Source organism: Rattus norvegicus, chromosome 9, assembly GCF_036323735.1.
Source record: "Rattus norvegicus strain BN/NHsdMcwi chromosome 9, GRCr8, whole genome shotgun sequence".
Taxonomy (NCBI): domain Eukaryota; kingdom Metazoa; phylum Chordata; class Mammalia; order Rodentia; family Muridae; genus Rattus; species Rattus norvegicus.
The window spans coordinates 110,427,438-110,443,571 of NC_086027.1; the positions used below are offsets into that span (position 1 = coordinate 110,427,438).

General features: G+C 45.0%; 1 protein-coding gene across 4 annotated transcripts in view; it reads right to left on the reverse strand.

Annotated features, from left to right (window-relative positions):
- Window positions 1–16,134, reverse strand: part of Fbxl17 (F-box and leucine-rich repeat protein 17) — a 438,576-nt gene that overhangs the window by 199,829 nt on the left and 222,613 nt on the right. Inside the window, exon 7 of one of the 4 annotated variants that reach the window (XM_039083781.2) lies at window positions 5,898–14,990. The exons of the other annotated variants lie outside the window; for them this stretch is intronic. Coding sequence (XP_038939709.1) covers window positions 14,978–14,990 — 13 coding nt within the window. The 3' untranslated portion in view covers window positions 5,898–14,977. Of the gene's footprint in view, window positions 1–5,897; window positions 14,991–16,134 lie in introns of those variants that run through there. 4 annotated transcript variants of the gene reach the window in all.

The window sequence follows — 16,134 nt, forward strand, 5'->3', positions numbered from 1 at the left end:
TTCTTTCACTTTTCACACTGAAGGAGACTACATGTATAATCTAGGTAACACATTTTTCATGGTAAGATTTTGAACCAAAATCTGCTCTGATGCAATATCCTTTGAAGTAAGCCCATTTAAAAATACTACAGATGTAACTCACTTAACAATGAGCTGCCAGGGATGCCGCGCTCTTGAATACAGTTGAGGTGTGGACGGCCTAGGTGAGCCAGTCCTCTGTGCTCTCTCTCCACCCTCATATCCTCAGGACATTTGATAGGTGGAGACATTCCTATGAAAAACCCCACAGTCACCTAGCAACTGAATCTTGTTGTCTGTCCTCTTCCAAACATTCTATTCCCTTGACACTCGGTCTGTGACTTTTACCACTGAGAAAGCTCTGCCTCTTCTCTATGGACCGCTAATCTTGTCTCTTCTGTGCTTGGCCTGTAATCACTGTGAGCAGCTTCTGGTATTCACGGCCCTACTGGAGACCCTGTGCAGTGCTCTGCTGCAGACCCGTGCAGTGCTCTGCTGGAGACCCTGTGCAGTGCTCTGCTGGAGACCCTGTGCAGTGCTCTGCTGGAGACCCTGTACAGTGCTCTGCTGTAGACCCGTGCAGTGCTCTGCTGGAGACCCTGTGCAGTGCTCTGCTGGAGACCCTGTGCAGTGCTCTGCTGGAGACCCTGTGCAGTGCTCTGCTGCACACCCTGTGCAGTGCTCTGCTGCACACCCTGTGCAGTGCTCTGCTGCAGACCCGTGCAGTGCTCTGCTATATGCCCTCTGCAGTGCTCTGCTGGAGACCCGTGCAGTGCTCTGCTGGAGACCCTCTACAGTGCTCTGCTGGAGACCCTCTGCAGTGCTCTGCTATACGCCCTCTGCAGTGCTCTGCTGGAGACCCGTGCAGTGCTCTGCTGCAGACCCATGCAGTGCTCTGCTGGAGACCCTGTGCAGTGCTCTGCTGGAGACCTGTGCAGTGCTCTGCTGGAGACCCTGTGCAGTGCTCTGCTGGAGACCCTGTGCAGTGCTCTGCTGGAGACCCTGTGCAGTGCTCTGCTGGAGACCCTGTGCAGTGCTCTGCTATATGCCCTCTGCAGTGCTCTGCTGTAGCCCCTGTGCAGTGCTCTGCTGCACACCCTGTGCAGTGCTCTGCTGCACACCCTGTGCAGTGCTCTGCTGAAGACCCTGTGCAGTGCTCTGCTGTAGACCCTATGCAGTGCTCTGCTGTAGACCCTGTGCAGTGCTCTGCTGCAGACCCTCTGCAGTGCTCTGCTGTAGACCCTGTGCAGTACTCTGCTGTACGCCCTCTGCAGTGCTCTGCTGCAGACCCTCTGCAGTGCTCTGCTGTACGCCCTCTGCAGTGCTCTGCTGCACACCCTCTGCAGTGTTCTGCTGTATGCCCTATGAGTATGCAGCACATCATACATGGTTGTGGAAGGTGTACACTGGTTTTTCTGACAGCAGGACTCCTCAAAAAACATACTTTCTCATTTGCAAAACTGCACCTCTAAAGGGCCTCCCCCCGAGTTTCTTGACTCTGATGTATAGTACTGCTAGTCCTTATAACAAAACACAACAACAACAAGAGCCAAGGTGATATCTCCTTCTGTCCATCTTCCTCAGTGTGGCTCTGTCAAGTCCTGTTGGCTCTGTCTCCATGGTATTTCTTCACTACATCTCCCATCTCCATCCCTGCTGGTAGAAACCACCCAAATGCCCTCTTTTAGACTCCATTGCTCTCCTAACTGGTCGGGCTGGTCCTTGTTCCCATTAGTGTAACACTTCAGGGAAACCGTGGCTCTTGGGTAAAGACAAGGTATCTTCCTACAGCTGCAAAGATCCCGAATTCTCCTGTGTTCACTGTTCTTGGTGTGCACTGTGCTCCTCCTTCGGCTGTCCGTACCTGCTCCCTAACAGCTCGAAGGACCTGCATCTCCTCCTGAATCCAGAAACCATCAGGCTAGCTCCTGTTTATGCCCTCAGCCTCCTGCAATCACCCCTCTCTTATATGCTCAGATCTTTACATCAATTAAAAGCTTGACCGCGATGTCTTAGTGAGGGTTTCCAATGCTGTGAACAGACGCCATGGCCAAGGCAACTCTTAAAAAAGGACAACAGTTAATTGGGGCTGGCTTATAGGTTCAGAGGTTCAGTCCATTGCCATCAAGATGGGAAAATGGCAGCCTCCAGGCAGGCATGGTGCTTGCTGAGAGGAGCTGAGAGTTTCATATCTTGTTATGAAGGCAAACAGGAAAGACTGGCTTCCATGTGGCTAAGAGGAGGGTCTCATTGCCAACCTCCACAGTGACACACCTCCTCTGATAAGGCCACGCCCACTCTGACAAGGCCATATTTACTATTAGTGCCTCCCCTGGGGCAAGCATATTCAAACCACCACAGGGTAACTTTGTTTTTGTTTGTGGCTATCTGAAATATTTCCTTCCTCACAAACTGTTTAATTTGGCTTTGGTCTTCATTCCACCCACAGTTCTTTATACAGCACCTCATACATGGAAGGCGGTGTATCTTAAACTTACTCTACATTTCTAAGTTTGATGGCGGTACACAAACCAGTCATCCCTTCTCCAGTCTTCTTTATGCTGTCTTTCTTGAATGGAACCTCCCTAAGTTTGACCACACAAGCTGAATCAAGACCAAGTTTCCATGAAGCCGCCCTGATGTTGTCACTCAATGTCCCCTATCCCCTGCCTTTTCAACCAAAGTATTTCTCACAGCAAAGGCTGACAAACATTTTCTCTAAGAACCTCCTAGTAAACCGTGTGGGTCATACAGTCCCCATCACAGGGACTAATCTGCCAAGACACCGAAGCACCTCACACAACAGGGAAAGGAGAGAACACGGCTGTGTTCATGAGACTTTATTCACAGATGGTAGACTCAGACTCTATGCTATTTCTTGTCATGAAAATTCTTCTTTAAAATGACTTAACTCCTGAAATTGTAAAAGCCAGTTTTAGCACTGAGCACACCAGAACAGGTGATTGTCCAGGCTTTGCTTAGGAAATGGAGTCGGGCTCCACCATTGGTCAGAACACAGTCCAAGAATGGAGTCCTGTGAGGAGAATCGGAGTGCTTGCGAGAATACTCAAAAAAAGAAAAAAGAATAAAAGAAAACAAGAGTCATATGACCCCAATTTCCTCAAAACAAAAAACTGTTCTTGGAATGTTTCATGCTCCTCCCAGATGCAGTGGATTCCACTGACTCTTTTTATGCCTCCATGGAAACCCATGTTGTGTCTCAGGTGGCTTTTCCTTATGACTGTACAGCCTGAACTCAGGAGAACTTTACTCAGGTGACCTAAACCCTCAGAGTATGAATTATCGGAGGCTCTGAATAAAGTTGCCTATTACAAGAGACTTTAGCATCCTCAAGAGCAATTTTATGCACGAGGGGTTTCGTTCACCTGGAGTTTTCAAATACATGACAGGTTGATACGATGTAGGCTGTTAAACAGTAATGTAACACTATACATTTACCCATTATCCATACGCTAAAATAACCAGTGAATTAACTCCCGGCTCCCAAGTTTTGCTTTTCGTTAGTTTTCTTCGTGTAGAGGGACACTTAAACTTAAGAAAGCTGTTAAAATCGATAAACTTTCAATGGAAAAGTCTTACCATCTACAACTTCTGATCTAAGGCCAAGCAAGATTTTTCTTTAATCCTGCAATGTATAACCTGGAAAACTGTAAGGAAAGGGCAAAGCAAGCACAACAGGTAGCCGTGTGAGAGCTCCGGCCCACAGCGCACCACAACTGCTCTCTAGAGCACACCACATGAGCCTACAACAATAACAACAGTAATTAACTGTTACTGGTCCTTCCCATCCATCAGCAGGTTTGCCCCTGCTTCAGCAGCCTCTTTCCTGAATAAACTCTTAAGTAAATGCCACACACATTTTAACTCCAAGGACAAAATCACAGCAATAGAAGGAAAGCTCATTTCCCTCTTTCCAGGTTTGTTTTGCATGTGGTTCAGCTGGAGTGGGAGGTCTGCTTAGATTCCTTCTCCGCCAGCGCCCGGCCCACTGCGGGCCTGACTGTGTGTTTCTTGTTATATACACTGCAGACCTGACTGCGTGTATCTTCTTATGACATGCCTCGCTTCAATTTGTTTCATGTAAACCTCACTATTCTCTGATAGGTTGAGAAACATGTTTCTCAAGGACCGGATCAGGTATCATGGCTCTGTCCCATACTTTTACCCAGAACATACACACATTCACACGCACACATTCACTCTGATCAAACAGGGATTAGCACAGCGGGTCCTAGGAAATGGTCCACTGCTAACAGAAATCAATGAATTCTCTCCATGTGAAATTTGATACATGCATTTCTGTTGCCTGGGGTCTATGTATGAATTCTTCTGAATGTTTAATGTGTTTTCTATACAGTATAATGTAGTTAAAATGTATGGTTAGCAAAATAAAATACTTAGTTTAGCAAGAGTAGAAATAGTTTACAACAACATATTTTCTTTTGTTAACTTAAACACCACACATACCTCGGCCTAACAAAGGGACTATCCCCCGTTCACATTGTGACACTGGCGTTGATTCTGCTTTTGCCATCTGGTAGCTGAGAAACGTGTGGCTTCAGATGCTGTGGTTTTAGCTCCATATGTTTGCATACTGAAACTTACTCCAATCTAATGTTAGTTTCTGGTTTAACATTACAGTATATTTGTTGTGACTGAGGATAAGACTAACTGTGCAAAGCTTCCTCCTGATTCACTTGGATCAATCCATCTCAGGAGTGTTTTTCTGATGCTCCTCTGTGAGGCAAGGTGACGGGGATGTCCGGAGAGGAGCTAGCAGCAGACTCCAGTAACTACTCAGTGAGCCCAACTGGACAAGAGTGGACAACCTTTCGTTCCATTTCCAAGACTCGTGTACCGGCCTCACTAAATGTCTCCCCAAAGGGTCTTTTCAGGTATGTCCCTGTCCTCTCGGGAGTACTCTAACAGGAGCACATGGAGAATAATGAAAACACTGCTGCACATATTGTATGGATTTAGAATTCATCTTTTAAAGAATCTGACTATTCTTATTTTGCTATCAAGTAAGAAGGAACCATAAATCTATTCGCTGGCTGTAGCATCATTTTTTTCTATCTTAAAATTCTACAAAGACATAAGTAACCTGAAGTTCTTATCCAGAGAGGCAGCAATAGAACTGAATATGAACATTCTTAAATCAGCCAGAAAAATAATAATATGTTAACAATTAAAAACTGTTTTCTCATGTACAGATTTCTTTACCAATGACTGGAACTCTGCATAAATGCATTATGCATACAGCTTAGTACTCCCTCAAGAAAAATACACTGAAACTCAATTTTGACAGTTTATTGAGAAAACTCTTAAATATTTAAAAATTTTCCGTATTTCAGATTCTATAATCAACCCTTATAGTGCTGTTCCCATTTAAAGTCTCATTCTATTTAAACGATAAATTCTAGAAATGAGTGGGTTAGTCTTTTTTCTATGGAATCATGACCCCTGAGTTCCATGGAGATGCATGGTACAGCCCCGCCCTGGCTTCTTAGCCAAGTAGAAGTGCACCTCACTGTGAACAGCTGAAAAGTCAACACACTCCCTGAGGGCCGCCTGTGGGGAAGACAAAGCACTACATCACGGTTGAGTCTTAGGAGGACTTCTCTCCTACCTTCAGAGTCCCAAGCTTACAATGCTCATTTTCAAATCATTTTTTATTTACTCATTTTGTTGCATTTATATCTGTGAAGATTATCTGCAGACCTCAAGATTAAGTGGGTGGACCTAAGAGTGAGTAAAATATAGTAAGATTTGAAGTCTAACTCTCTGGGGCATCTGTTTCATTCTTTATTTTAAATATATTGTGAATATCTGTTCTTTTTCTTTCTTTTTTTTAAGACACTAAGTACTTTGAGAAGCATACCTTCAGGACGCCATACCTTCAGGATGCCACACCTTCAGGATGCCATACCTTCAGGATGCCATACCTTCAGGATGCCATACCTTCAGGATGCCATACCTTCAGGATGCCATACCTTCAGGATGCCATACCTTCAGGATGCCATACCTTCAGGATGCTGGTTCAGTCCTTAACTCAGGGACACACATGCTGCTTTCTAAGTCTCAGTCACTTGACGTTCTGAAATGTTGGTGTAAAATGTCCAATCTGTGGTTGTTTACGTGTTCTCTGACAGCAGAGTGGGGTTAAAACATCCTAGTTTCTGATCAGTGAGTTTACCAGAGGGAGTGTCCAAACACCATCCCTGCCGTCGGAACATGAGCTTTGTCAGTCACGGTCCTGAACAAACCGAGTGCACCGAGCCCAGCGAGAGGATCAAGAAATGAGGGTGCATCACAAGAGAAAATCCATCCTAGAAAAGCCAGGCGGGAGACATCATTCCGATCAAAAGGGTAAATTAGTTATGTATCTCTGCACACTTTATATCTAGACAGTTTTCTGAACACCTGTGAGCATAGTCATTACGTATGGGTAGATAACTGTTACCTGATCAAGCTTCCTCTAAAAAAAGAAAAGGGCCCCTAGACACGCACACGACTGTGTAACCAGTAGACACTGTCTAAAGGAAAGGAAGCAGGAATTTCCACTGTACCTCACCCCTCCCCCATTTGTTTAATGAGACAAGAACTCATCCCTATCTGTTCTACTCAATCTGAAGGACAATATTTACCAGGGTTTCTTTCTTGAGGGAAATTGGCCTGTGGTTTAAAGCACAAGGCTGCAGGTATGACTATTGTCCATTTGTATGGATTTTAAAAGCTAAAATTTGGAAGCTTTATATCAAAATTGACAGAAGTGAGGATGGAAAGCCATCTGGTAAACCATGAGAAGTCTGCCTCAACATTATCTCAGGGCTGAAGTTCTAAGAAGGAAACAAAGCATTTCAGAACTTCTAGAAAAAAGCTCTACGAAATGGCACAAGAAGGAAAAACAGAAACCTTAGGCTTCTCTGGCCAAACACGGCAATATATCCCCAGTTTGCTTTGTCATGGACAAGTGAGTGCTTTGTAAACGTAAATGCTGGCACTTGGGAGGTGGCAGCACAAGGGTTAAACATTGAAGGTCAGCTTAGCTTTCATAGCAAGGCTTCCTCTGAAAATTATCATGCGAGCCACAGATGACAGTTCACATCTGGAATCCCAGTATCCATGAGGCTGAAACGGGAGTAGATCTGCCTCAAAACTTAAAACAAACAAACAGAAGTCACACATCCGCACTGGGTGGAGCAAGTGTTTTTTATATCAATAATGTTCTGAGTGTTTACCAGAACCCTACTTTTGAAGACCTCAAAATAACATTGTAAAATAGTGAAGTTGCTCTCTCTATAAATAAAGTGAGATCAGAATTCACAGTGATACAAGTTTTCTATCACAACACATGGCATTTATTCTCCATTGTGAAGAAGAAAGGAATAAATAGCATTTATGCCCATTATGTGGGAGAATTTAAAGCTATGTAAAATTTAAATAAGTTATTTTAGTAAACAATTCACAAGGAAATTAGGTTTCCCAGAGTGTTAGTCCTCTACCCCACACAGTGTAGATAAACTGTAGCTAATGAAGGAAACACGTTATCTAGCAGGTGCTGTAATGATTTTTCTGGTAATGTCTGTTACTTCAACCAACCTTAGGAACATGGCAGGAACCCATTTTATATGATCCAGCCCTGCCTTCAGTGAGGCCGAGCTTATCAATAGTGACACTGGCTTTATTCTATTCACGGTAAGGGATGTGTGAAGACCTTCAGAGCATTTTCATCTCTTAAGTCAGATGCCACAATAGAATGACATGACTTCAATTGCTGGAAAACAACTGGGAGGCTTGTGAGAACTGTCTTTTTACCAACAAGGAAAGCTGATAAGTCAATTTCCAGGACGGGTAAAATCAATGCCTGAGATGGATGAAGCCTCCACTCAAAAACTGACTTCTAAAATGTAGACAAAATTGTTTTTGAAAAAATGTTAAATTCCAAGGGCCTGAGCTGCTCTAAAACTATTATGAACAGCATGATCACCTCATCAATCTAGTTATCCTCCTAGATATTGGCTTAAAATTGTTACATTTGTTTGCAATTCTAGAGAGTTGAGTCCCTCCTCATGCCCCCCAAAACCATCAACAATTACCAAAACACAAAATACCGCATTAGTTTTTATTCATAAATGTTCTCTTCCTTTTACACATTCACTGGTTCATTTAGGCAGAAGAGTAGACACAGGAAGAAGGACTTCATTACGACGACATTAATCTGTTATCAATAGCAGTGATCATGTGCAAATATGGAAATATAGGTCTTCTCCAAAGCCTGTAGCAACACGTGTCAATTTAGCCAGTCGCCAGTCACCCCCACACCAGGGCCTTAGTGTTACAAAGCTTGTTTGTCTCTGAAATATCTTTGGTGACCGTTCAAGATCGCCATTAACCCATGGAAATTGTCTTCAAATATCACTAAACCAACGCTCATGGAACCCTGGAGTGAAGGAAGACGCCAGAGTGTGGCCAAGCAGAGGAGGAGACAAAGGAACAGTCATGTCCCACATCCGGGTGTTGAACATCTGATCACTCAGGGTGAATCCGAGGAAAATAAGCAAGGGGAGTTCGCTAAGTCTTATTTGAGAGTGAGTGTGACTTGATGGCTCCTCCTGTGGAAGGAAAATGATCAGGTAGCAAGGAGCTGCCAAAGCAAGCACAGGCTGGTATGGAGTCAGCCTGGGGCTAGAGAGCCCGGGCCTCACCACTGCTGGAAGGCCAAAGAGCTCTGCTCAGCACCAGAAGGGTCTCAAGGCTTGTGCTGGGAGTGATACTGCATTCTGTGGGTGACAGACACAGCCTGCATGTGCTGGGGAGGAAGGGAGGGAGGAATAGGCTAGGTGAATAGGCTTCTATGGAATATTCAGTGCTATAGACTCAAATGTGCACGTGTGCGTGTACATGCATGCGCATGTGCGCATGTGCAGTTGGATAATATGGATACGATTCTACTCCATAAACTGAACAATCTAAGGAACCCATCTTTGCATGACAAAGTCTTCCGGCTCTCTGTTTATTTGGGCTAAGAACTATCTTCAGAGGTTGACAGCCCAGCAGCTCTTCCCGTCACGTCATGCTACTACTGCTGACTATTTTCACTGCTCTTTATACTGCCAACAGGGTTCTAATTCACCTTCCTGTGGTGTCTCATTTTTACATGTCCTATGATGGGGAACTTATTCATATATCTTATTCACCACAGGGTCTCTCAGACTCATAGGACTTAAATAATTATGCATTGAATGAGTCTGTGGATACCTGTGTGGACAGACAGGTGGAAATGCCATGACTTTAGCAGAGTTTCAATAGATATGAAATTCTGAAAAGACTGGGAATTTAATGTAGGCTACTATGCATTATAGACCTTATGTTCATATCTATAAACATCTATGAATTATAGAGTACAATATTGTCTATTTTATTTTGTGTGTGTGCGCATGAGTACACACATGCCGGCCACAGCGTACCTGCGGAGGTCAGAGGACAGCCCCTGCAGTCTCCCTCCTTCCCCAGTGTGGAGGTCAGAGGACAGCCCCTGAAGTCTCCCTCCTTCCATAGTGCGGAGGTCAGAGGACAGCCCTGCAGTTGGTCCCCTCCTTCCCCAGTGCGGAGGTCAGAGGACAGCCCCTGCAGTCTCCCTCCTTCCACAGTGTGGAGGTCAGAGGACAGCCCCTGCAGTCTCCCTCCTTCCATAGTGTGGAGGTCAGAGGACAGCCCCTGCAGTCTCCCTCCTTCCATAGTGTGGAGGTCAGAGGACAGCCCCTGCAGTCTCCCTCCTTCCCCAGTGTGGAGGTCAGAGGACAGCCCCTGCAGTCGGTCCCCTCCTTCCCCAGTGTGGAGGTCAGAGGACAGCCCCTGCAGTCGGTCCCCTCCTTCCCCAGTGTGGAGGTCAGAGGACAGCCCCTGCAGTCGGTCCCCTCCTTCCCCAGTGTGGAGGTCAGAGGACAGCCCCTGCAGTCAGTCACCTCCTTCCCCAGTGTGGAGGTCAGAAGACAGCCCCTGCAGTCTCCCTCCTTCCCCAGTGTGGAGGTCAGAGGACAGCCCCTGCAGTCGGTCCCCTCCTTCCGCAGTGTGGGTGCCAAGGTTCAGAGGGCCCAGCAGTGGATGTCTGTGCCTACTAAGCCAAGAATCCCGTCCTGTAGGAGATTGCTTTTCAAGGAAAGGTTTTGATCTCTGGGGACTCACTTCTTGTTAACTTCGTGAATTAACCTGTCAGAATCTAGTGCTGATTTTTGTGTACATGAATGGTGGAGGGGAGGGCTGGGGTGGGATATGGACACTATGTATATGTTACTGAGGTAAGAGGACAATTTGCTGGTTTGCTGAATTGCCTCTCTCCTTCTGCCATATGCATTGTGGGAGTGTGGGGGTGTGGGGGTATGCATGTTAAACTCAGGTCTTAGGCTTGGTGGCAGGAACTCTTACCACTGAGCCATCTTCCCAGCCTCTAGTCTGACTACTTTAAACAGGGAATTCCTGGACCTAACCTCTCATCCTTTAGTAAGGAGTTGCTGTGTGGCTTGGGAAGCACCTGTCTTCCATGGTGATTTTTTCCATGGTGATTTCCATGGTGACTTCATCTTCTGTCTAAATAAGCAGAAGGTAGTTAGCTAGAACTTCCTGTACCTGCAGGTGCACCAGCTCTCTAAACTCAAAGCCAGTCAAAGCTCCAGGCTGTCCCTAATGCCTTCATCTTTCCTTCTCCTGATACTACATTCATCAGATATCCCCATGCCCACAATGACCTGACAGCCTAACCAGGAGAACTCACCCGTCTTCTGATCACTCTACAGCGATCTGTGTATGTCACATACATGTTTACTGGTAGGGATGCATTTCAACATGCTAACATTTCTAGGACTGATCTATCAAAGAATAAAGTATTCTAATTACCCTAATGGCCTAGGCATGGGAGGTATAAGACTGACTGACAGCATGGTTTTATGCCTGTACTTATAGAAAGTATGTTACAGAACATCACTAAAAATATTGGTCATTTACGTCTGTAGCCTTACCTTCATAATATAATTTCAAACTATTAAAGCAGTTTAAATTTCCAGACTTCATTTCTCTAGCTGGAAATTATTTCATCTTATGGCACTGTGATATTTTAACAAACCTAGAGATTACTCGTGGACTGCTTTACTATGAAGAACTCCAGGCTTCTCAACAGTTGAGAAAGCGCCGTGGTGTGGCCGTGTATCAGTCAGGTCAATTCGCTTATGATGATCCCGGATGTGCTGGCTGCTTCCCCTCATCAACAGCACAGCTATTTCCTCATAGTTCTAGGTCAACGTGCTTTTCTGAAAGGTCACAATCATAAATACTTCAATAATGAAGGCTTTCCGGGGCTCTATTTAACTGCCTGCATCCTGTCAATTTTGTTTTGGAACACAGGATGAAAATATCTTAAATGCACACGTGTGGGTAATTTTCGTACCCACATCAGGGAGTTTCTGTGACTTTCTATGATGGAAACGTGCCCAGATTCTCCAGGTACGTTCTGACAGGCTCTAACTGTAAAATTTACATTCTGTCTTTAAAAGATAAGAATCAGAAAAGAAAGGCAAGTGGTAATGTCACATTTAATCAGTCTTGCGAGCTGAAAACATTCCTTCCCTCTTCGCATTCAGGGGGAAGTGCTCAGGAAATCCCCTCGTTCTGGAACTGAGATGAACTGAGACAAATTTAGAACACAAATACAGATGGGGCAATAAACATAAAAAACCAGAACATCAGAAGCTCCACAGCAAAAGTCTGTGATTACCACAGCTTTCTGGGGAGAGATTGGGAGGGGAGAAACTGTGAGTGTCAATGCTGCTCTCTAGTTGAGAAGTTTGTTCTTGAAGTCTTTGATGTGAATCCAGAGACCTACCAAATAAAAATGTAGGCCTACACCATTCTTCCATCTGCAGCGTTTTGGGGGTGCAGGCAAAGGCATCTGAGAACCTCTTCAGAACACTGTCTTCAAGGTCTCCTTGTGAATGGAATGCCATAGCAGGAACCCAGAGAGGGCCAATGTGTGTACACAGACCCCTGTCCATGAGCCAAGATTTTATTTCCAAAGAGACCCAGGGCCTCCTTTCTGAACAATGCCATGGTTAGCTCAGCACACTGACACAGGGCCTGTGCCAGGGCAGTTGAGCCTTTGGCTGTCATAACATTCATTACTCCAAGTGATGCTTGCCAAAGGCCAGACCGAACCCACTCAGTACAGAGTTAGCATCGGGCCCAGTCAAAGGAGGTCAAGGAAAACATGCACAAGCGTTTTGTATGCAGAATCCAGCTGCTGGCAGTGACTGTCAGTGAAACAGTCCCCAGCCAATTCCTCTCACTTAGAAAATGGCTTCTGAGCTAAACCGATTCACTGTAGTGCTGAATTTCAACATTAACTGATACAAAGGGGGAGAGAATGTTTATAGTCATTTAGAAAACACACTTAGTGCTAACAGTTTTCCATGCATGCTTTCACCACAATTCTCAACTGTGCATGCGAGGGGGTACTAGACTGAAAGCAGCAGCTTCTGTCCCCAGGGAACTGACCTGTGGCTCTTACACTACCTGAGGAAAATCCCCGAGAGCTAAAGCCACTAACAGTACAGAATTGTGGCGACTGTAGATGGGACTTAAAAGATAGGAGAAATGCGATGAAGATGGATATGGATATATACGCATATATCCACTGCACAGACATGCGCACTTTGTACAAATTTTGAAATAGGCATTTGAAGGTGAAGCACATCTGACAGAAATCTAAGTGAGTGGCCGTGTAAGCTCCCAGGCAGCCACGCTCTAGGGACAGACACTCAAGTGTTGGTGAGACCGTGGTGTAAGTTGCGGGGGCTCCTGTGAGATGAGCTGAGTCCAACGGAACTGTTCTCTGCCGTACTGTCTGAAGAAACAAGGATTAAACACAGCAGGCTTTTGCTTTCTTGTTTTTTGTTTTTTTCTCCGCTGAGAGGTGGCCATTATAAATAAAGCATTTCTGGTCCTAGGGTTTGTTTCGCTTTTAAAGATTTGTTTATTTATTTTATGTATATGAGCCCCTGACACCAGAAGAGGGTGAACTCCGGACCTGTAGAAAAGCAGTCAGTGTTCTTACCTGCTGAGCCATCTCTCCAGCCCTGCAGTTCCACTTTTAAAGAGTGAGGTTTGGGGACTATGGAAAAATATATGACAGTACCAGACATCCCAGTACCCAAGCGTGCAACTTAAAAGTGATGTGTACTGTTTTTAAATACTAAAGCTGGTAACCCCCAGTCATTTCCAGTTTCAAACTGGGAAAGTAAGTTATTACAAGTTTAATACCATTTGACAAAAATGGCTCAATTTTCCCCAATTTCAGGAGGGAGGCAATAAAATCAAGAGCGTGGTAAGTAAGGAACTAGCTATCCAGTCAGACACAGTGGAATCTTGATTTCACCATCCGTGGCCCTCAGTCACGATAGTTAACTCTTTCAGAGCCCCTGCTCCCAGAGCTGTAAGAAGAGGACGGGGCCTGCACTGCTGCTGGGATTGGAAGTGTGTGCGGTAAAGGGTGACTCGCTCAGCATCTCAGCACCACAGGCTGGGCCACAGGCACCACAGAAGGGCTCTTGTCCTGTGTCCTAGTCCTCTTACTCACCCCCCACCACCCAGTCTGCACCAGTGTACTCTGCCAGCCAGGAAACTCAGAAGATTAAAACCTTCATGAGAATATAATTCAGGCCAAACACCACTCAGGAGTACATCTTTTCTGGGTGTCACTAATGTTAAACCATCTAAAAAACGCATAGCAGAAATACATAAATAACACCTTTTATAGGACAGAAAAATCACATGACAAAGCAATTTTTTCTGTCAGTGAAATTCACTGTTATGAGGAATGCAAGGCGGACTTGAGAGAGTAACAGAAGTCATACGGCTGCTAACAGGCGTGGTGAAGTACGCTGTAAACACCTCAATGAAGCTGATCGTAGGGGAGATGTTCGCCTTGGGAATTACTGAGTGCTTCGCAAACGTGTAGCATGTCGTGCAGTAGGATAGAAACGCCATTTCTTCTGTCTCTAAAGGGTTTTATGTTACTCTGTCCACACTCTGCTCAAAGCCATCAGCCGTGAGTTCACTTGGGAGAATTTGGAGAGCCTTCAGAGCGGGCCCACTTCATGGAGAGAGTGTGCTGAGGTAACCTGTAGTTCGCTCTCGAAAGCCTCACACTACTTCCTGTACTGACAGTTGGGAGCTCCCATCCTTGCACTTTTCAGTGGCAAAGAATTTCTAAATGCAAACACCCTTCCTTTGGAAATGCAGAGAGCCAAGGCATGGCCTGTGTCTGCACAATGGATTTCCTGCTGTTCTTGTTTAAATGATGCTTTTTGATAAGTACGCTGTTCTTCCTATCTTCAATATGAATCTTTGTCATAAAACAGTACTGATAATGATTTAAGAAAGTAATTAAATCCAAAAGGAAACAAATCTGGTGAGAAAAGAATAAGCCTCTGCTTTCATGTCAGGCCGTACAGTTTATCATGCATTTTATATCCTTGTGGCCAAATGTTTGACTGTTTCTGGACAAAGAAGATGTTTTCTCTTTCATTTCCCACAAGGCTTCTCTCTCCTCTCAGTGTTCTGAAGCCTCTGTGGCTCCTACTGTAGTTAAGAGGAGAACCTGTCCTCAGTAGTTTTTGCATCGACTATTTGTACTTTACTAATGAAAAAGTCTCCTGTCATTCAACCTTCTTGGTCTGTGACCAAATCACTTTCACGGTTTCTTTTCTTGTTCATTTTCTCTTTTCATTTTTCCTTCTCTGATATTATTCTTCTCCATTTTACAAAGTAAACTGTGTGAGCCACTCTGCTGTGATAGGCTTCCTCATATTTCCTTCATCAATTGGATCCATTCCTTCCACTCTAAATATTAATTTACATGTAATTGTCTTGCTCAATGTCACTTTCATTAGAAAGATGACCTGCGTTTAAAATAAAGAAATTAATCAGTCTTCTAAGACTTCTGCATTTGTAGAACATCAATCTAAGCTACAGACTCAAAATGTGCAGTTCAATGTGTAATGCTTACTGAGTATCCCCTACAACCAGTCTCTGTGCATCTCTGATAGGGACGGAAAACTGAAGAGCTTAAGACACGGTCAAGAAGCTTATTTCCCTCAGAAGACTAACACACACGAGAAGGGCAAGGGGAACACACAGCAGCCGTGAGGAGCGCGTTCGGTGAACTTGGTACAGGAGGATATGCGGTCCTGCAGCAAACGTGCCTGGTGCCGTCTGTGCGAGCGATGGACTCGGCCATACACAAGTAAGCAGATGCGGACAGGACCTCTGAGGCGCAGGAAGAACGGATCTCTTCATGGAGTTCTGTCTGTTCACTTTGTTGATGGCTTGGGGGGGGGGTGTCCCATTTATAATGAAAAGTAACAGGAAACAAAAAGAATTCTCATGAAGGGAGAGAAAGCTCATTTCACAGAGCAGACCGGAATGGAACATGAATGCTGGATAGAGAATAACAGGAAAACGACGGTGGCTTGGAAGAGCAGAGCGGGAAAGAGCGTCACTGGTGCCACTGAAAGACTGCAGTGCCAGCTTGGCATCACTAGAGGAATCACAAGTGCACAAAGCTGCAGGAGGGACGTCTGCCTGATGGGAATTGGCAGAGACCGTTGTGCTGTGCTTGTGACATTAGACCTCACAAATGTTCTCAGGGTTGCCGCTCAGTACAAAAGAGGCACGGGTGCAAACACTGCTTTCCCTGGTGCACACCAGAGCTCGAAGCATAAACGGGGGATGTGGGAAACACACACTCTAGCTCATCCTAGATGAACTGCAAAACTCCTTCAAAAACACAGGGCAAAAGAGGAGCTCGGCTTTAACCTTTATCTGTTGACACAACCTCTTCTGATGTTCACTAGCAGTCACACAGGAAAAGGGCCTCCTAAAACTCCAGAGGACCAGTAAATCAAAACTACTATCTCATGTTTGCTCTAAACAGGTGCACAGGTGAGAGTAAAAAGGTCAGAGGTGGAAAGGAAAAGTGATTTTGATGTTTTAATACATTTTTTTTCATATAATTTGCTGAAGGGATTGGTGATGGTGCTTTAA